Below are 5,809 nucleotides of genomic sequence, written 5' to 3'. Positions count from 1 at the left end.
GCTAGGCAGTGTGGTAGGAGTGAGGATAAGCAGTGAACAAGAAGACAAAAATTCCCACCCTCACGGAGTTTACATTTAGTGCGTTAAGATATAGTTGTTTAGAACTTAGTTAAGACCTTTCTGAGGGCTCACTGTGTTTTGAATCTTTTTTTTTTTTTTTTTTTTGAGACAGAGTCTCGTTCTGTCGCCCAGCCCAGGCTGGAGTGCAGTGGCACGACCTCGGCTCACTGTAAGCTCCACCTCCTGGGTTCACGCCATTCTCCTGCCTCAGCCTGCCGAGTAGCTGGGACTACAGGCACCCACCACCACGCCTGGCTAATTTTTTGTGTTTTAGTAGAGATGGGTTTTCCTGTTAGCCAGGATGGTCTAGATCTCCTGACCTTGTGATCTGACTGCCTCGGCCTCCCAAAGTGTTGGGATTACAGGCGTGAGCCACCGCGCCCGACCCCGCTTTAAAGCTTTAACTGGGTCTTCTGTTAATCTCATAATTAGAAGGTGATAAACATTTAAAGGCTTATAGTGGTGCTCTGGATTTAATTTATGAATTCGGAATGTTAGCTTTGATTCATTTTTATGAAGCTGATGTTTTAAATTTTATTTCTTGTTAATATTTTCAGAAGATGAATTGAATCTTCTGGTTATTGTAGTTGATGCCAACCCAATTTGGTGGGGAAAGCAAGCATTAAAGGAATCTCAGGTAAGACTGCTTGAGGAGGCCTTTGGAGAATTCTCCTTTAACTGAGTGTTTATATTGCTTTTTTAAAAAATGGCTTTATTAAAGTATAATTTACATACTGTAATATTCGGCCACTGTACAATTCAGTGATTTTTTTTTTAAGGAAATTTGCGAAGTTGTGTAACCAGCCCCACACTTCTGCTTTAGAACATTTCTTTTACTGCATGACGTTCCGTCGTACCTGTTTGCAGTCAATCCCTGCTTCTATCTCCAAGCTGCAGGCAACCACTGATCTGCCCTCTATCTCTAAATTCCCTTTTCTGGACATTTCATGTATTGATTCCATATAATATGTGGTCTTAAAAAATACTTTCTATTTTGAAATATTTTATTTTTCAATAATATAGACATAGGAAACCAGAAAAGGTACAGAGAGGTCCTGTGTGCCCATCACTGAAGTTCTTTCAGTGGTGACATCTTACATAACCATGGTATAGTTTTGAAACTGTCAGTGCAATCTACGGACCTAATCAGATTGCAGGTTTTACATGCGCTCATTTGTGTGTATGTGTGCGTGCATGTGTGTGTGGTTCTGTGCAGTTTTACCACATTCATCAATGGGTGTGTTCATCAGCTCCACCATCAGGATATGGAACTGTTGCTTTATTACAAAGGAGCCCCTTCTATAGTAGTACAGAACCTTCCTAGTCCCCGTCCCTAACGCCTAGTAAACACGAATGTACTAATCGGATCTCCATTTCTATAATTTTATTTTATATATAGATCATACAGTTGGTAATCTTTGACGTTGGCTTTTGTTTACCCAACATACTGCCTTTGAGATCCATCCAAGTTGCTGCCTGTATCAATAATTTTTCCTTTTTTTTTTTTTTGAGACAAGTGTCTCACTATGTTGCCCAGGCTGGAGTGCAGTGGTGCCACCATAGCCCATTGCAGCCTCACATTTCTGGGCTAAAGCAGTCCTTTGGTCTTAGCCTCCAGAGTAGCTGGTACTACAGGTGCACACCACCATGTCTGGCTAATGTTTGTATTTTTTGTTGAAACGGGTTCTCACCATGTTGCCCAGGCTGGTCTTGAACTCGGCTTCAAGCAGTTCTCCCAAATAGTCCTATAATCCCACCACTTTGGCCTCCCACAGTGCTGGGATTATAGGCGTGAGCCACCATGCCAGCCCATTACATAATTTTTAAGTATAGTCACCCTACTGTGCTATCAAACATTGAATTAATTAATTAATTAATTTATTTATTTATTTTTCCTGAGATGGAGTCTTACTCTGTCACCCAGAGCTAGAGTCCTGTGGCGTGATCTCGGTTTACTGCAGCCTCTGCTGCCCGAATTCAAGCAACTGAGATGGAGTTTTGCTCTTGTTGCCCAGGCTGGAGTGCAATGGTGTGATCTTGGCTCACCGAAACCTCTGCCTCCCGGGTTAAAGTGATTTTCCTGCCTCAGCCTCCTGAGTAGCTGGGACTACAGGCATGCACCACCACACCCAGCTAATTTTTGTATTTTTGATAGGGACGGGGTTTCACCATGTTGGCCAGGCTGGTCTTGATCTCTTGACCTCGTGATCTGCCCACCTCAGCCTCCCAAAGTGTTGGGATTACAGGCATGAGCCACTGCGCCTGGTCGATCTCTTCTTACTTGTGATTCTATTTCCAAAAAAGATCACATACACATGTACCAGAAGTTAGGACTTGAATATATCTTTTGCGGGGACATAATTTGACCCACAACAGTTGCTCTAGGGATTACTGTATGTGTCTTACCATTGTCTACTTTAGGTTAATACTCATTTAATTCCAGTAATATATAGAGGCTTTGCTCCAGTATAGATCCATTTCCACCCCTTCCCCGTGTTCTTACTGTCATACATATCACCCCTGCGTGTTACAAACCTGACAATGCAGTGTTACAATTGTTACTTACACAGTTGCTCATACCAGGTATAAGCATCTTTTCGCTTGTTAACAAAAAATAAAAATATCACACAATATTCATGTTAGAACTATACTCATTCTTCACTTGAAACCATACTCTTTTTTCTTTTTTTTTGAGATGGAGTCTCAAAAAGAGACGGGCTGGAGTGCAGTGGTCGATCTCGGCTCACCGCAGTCTCTGCCTCCTGGGTTCAAACAGTTCTCCTGCCTCAGCCTCCCGAGTAGCTGGGACTACAGGCACATGCCGCCACACTCACCTAATTTTTTTTGTGTGTATTTTAGTAGAGTTGGGGTTTCACCGTGTTGCTCAGGCTGGTTGCAAACTGCTGAGCTCAGGCAATCCACCTGCCTCAACCTCCCAAAGTGCTGGGATTACAGGTGTGAGCCACCGTGCCTGGCCAAACTATACTCATTTTTCAACTGGCTATGGATACAAGAATTAGCAAAAATCAACATAGGCATTCTGTGAGAATCCATTGACTGTATGCAATTTACCATAAAGAGCATTATGCATTTCACTGTTATTTGTAAATTGTGTGCTGCAGACTACTGTATCAGTAATATCCGTATGTACTTGTGTACATGTGTACCTCGTTTTTGGAGAGCGAATGGTTAAACATCTGCCAGCACATCACTGCATGCTGCCCTGTTACTCCAAAAAGGCTGTGTTTGCACTCATCAGTGCTGTGTGAGAGTTCCTTTTCTGTTGTACCAACACAAGATGTTCATTCTCCTTATTTCATCTTTTGTCAATATGAGGAGCAAAAAACAATGTAATCTCAATTTGCTTTTAGTGTATTTCATGGCCATTTGTATTTCTCTCTTGGGACATCACCCACTTCTTTCTTTGGATATTCATGGCATGTAGTTTTTTTAAAATTAATGATTTATGGACACTCTTTATATTAAAAGATTAACCCATTACTTGTCATATGTTGCAACTATTTTTTTCCAGTTTGTAACTTGTTTTCTTTCACTTTCTTTTGTTTTTTTGTTTTTTTTTGAGACGGAGTCTCGCTCTGTCTCCCAGGCTGGAGTGCAGTGGCCGGATCTCAGCTCACTGCAAGCTCCGCCTCCCGGGTTTACGCCATTCTCCTGCCTCAGCCTCCCGAGTAGCTGGGACTACAGGCGCCCGCCACCTCGCCCGGCTAGTTTTTTGTATTTTTTAGTAGAGACGGGGTTTCACCGTGTTAGCCAGGATGGTCTTGATCTCCTGACCTCGTGATCCGCCCATCTCGGCCTCCCAAAGTGCTGGGATTACAGGCTTGAGCCACCGTGCCCGGCCACTTCTTTCACTTTTATTTATATTGTCACTTTTTGCAAAATAGAAATTTTAATAGATTTAAGCTTTTTTTTCCAGTAGGGTGAAATTTACCAGTGTTTTGGTCTTTTTTTTCAGATGGAGTCTTACTCTGTCACCCAGGCCGGAGTGCAGTAGCACCATCTCAGCTTACTGCAGCCACCACCTCCCGGGCTCAAGCAGTCCTCCCACCTCAACATCCCAAGAAGCTGGGACTACAGGCGTGTGCCAACACACCCAGCTAATTTTTGTATTTTAAGTAGAGATGGGGTTTTGCCATGTAAGCCAGGCTGGTCTTAAACTCCTGACCACAGGTGATCCGCCTGCCTTGGCCTCCCGAAGTGCTGGGATGTAAGCCACCACTCCTGGGCACCAGTGTTCTGTTTTCTACCTGAAGTATTTATTTAAGAGAAACAGACCTTATTCTAGGATTATAAAAATATCTATTTATGAAGACTGAAACTTCAAGGATTGTTTGTTTAGTTTGTTACTAGAGAAATTTCTCTGAACATATTGAATACCAAAAAAAAATACTGACTTAGGTATCTTAATAATATTAGTTCTTGTGGGAAGGTGATATTCTGTATTTGTTTTTTCAAACTTTAAAAGTTTTTAGGCTGGGCATGGTGACTCATGCCTGTAATCCCAGCACTTTGGGAGGCTGAGGCGGGCGGATCATGAGGTAAAGCGATCGAGACCATCTTTGCCAACATGGTGAAACCCCATCTCTACTAAAAATCAAAAAAGGAGCTGGGCGTGGTAGCATGGGCCTCTAGTCCCAGCTACTGTGGAGACTGAGGCAGGAGAACTACTTGAACCTGGCAGGTGGAGGTTGCAGTAAGCTGAGATTGGGCCACTGCACTCCAGCCTGGTGACGGCGTGAGACTCCATCTCAAAAAAAAAAAAGCTTTTAATTCATTTGCCCACTAAGTATATTGAGCAACCACTATATTGTTCACTAAGTATATACTAGACATACAGTAGTGGCTCAGTGTACTTAGTGAACAAATGAATTAAACATTTTTACAGGTCTCCAGTGTTTTCAGTATGTATTCGTTATCTACTCCACGTATAGTAATAGTTTGCTGGAAATTTTATCACAGAACATGTGACATGTTTGTTATTCCTTAAATTTTACGCTGCAAATATTTGTGGACTATTACACTAATGTAGAAATGATCTCATATAAGTAAAATTAAAGAACTATAGTTTTCAAGTGTTTTTGTTTTTGGCTTTGGAGGAGGGGAGCTCCTGAGCAAATTTTTAATGGTGAATAATTGTCTAAAATTTAAATGAAGTCTTTTTTTTGTTTGTTTGTTACAGGGTCTAGCTCTGTTGTCCAGGCTGCAGTACAGTGGTACAATCTTGGCTTACTGCAGCCTGGCTCTCCAGGGCTCAAGCGATCCTGCCACCTCAGCCTCCAGAGTAGCTAGGACCACGGGTGCACACCACCATGGCTGGCTAGTTTTGTTTCTTTTTTATAGAGCTAAAGTTTCATTATGTTGCCCAGGCTGATCTCAAACTCCTGAACTCAAGCAGTCCTCCCACCTTGGCCTCTCAGGGTGCTGGGATTACAGGCTTGAGCCACTGCACCCGATCTAAACGAAATCTTAATTATGTCAAGAACTGACATGGTTATTTGGATAGCTAATTTGTTTTTCTAATGTCTTTCTTTTTTTTTCAACAGTTTACCTTATCCAAATGCATAGATGCTGTGATGGTGCTGGGAAATTCGCATTTATTCATGAATCGTTCCAACAAACTTGCTGTGATAGCGAGTCACATTCAAGAAAGGTATGACCGTTGCAATTGCTTCTCCTATTCAGTGCTAAGTCACATTCAAGAAAGGTATGACCGTTGTGATTGCTTTTC

At 42.2% G+C, this 5,809-nt stretch overlaps 1 protein-coding gene across 1 annotated transcript in view; it reads left to right on the top strand.

Annotated features, from left to right (window-relative positions):
• The window catches only part of GTF2H3 (general transcription factor IIH, polypeptide 3, 34kDa), a 27,315-nt gene that overhangs the window by 5,829 nt on the left and 15,677 nt on the right, over positions 1 to 5,809 (top strand). Inside the window, exons 2-3 of the mRNA XM_011948579.1 lie at positions 618 to 697; positions 5,625 to 5,731. Coding sequence (XP_011803969.1) covers positions 618 to 697; positions 5,625 to 5,731 — 187 coding nt within the window. The remainder of the gene's footprint in view (positions 1 to 617; positions 698 to 5,624; positions 5,732 to 5,809) is intronic.

This window comes from Colobus angolensis, unplaced genomic scaffold (assembly GCF_000951035.1).
Source record: "Colobus angolensis palliatus isolate OR3802 unplaced genomic scaffold, Cang.pa_1.0 Scaffold28, whole genome shotgun sequence".
NCBI lineage: Eukaryota > Metazoa > Chordata > Mammalia > Primates > Cercopithecidae > Colobus > Colobus angolensis.
This window is presented reverse-complemented; position numbering and strand designations above follow the sequence as displayed.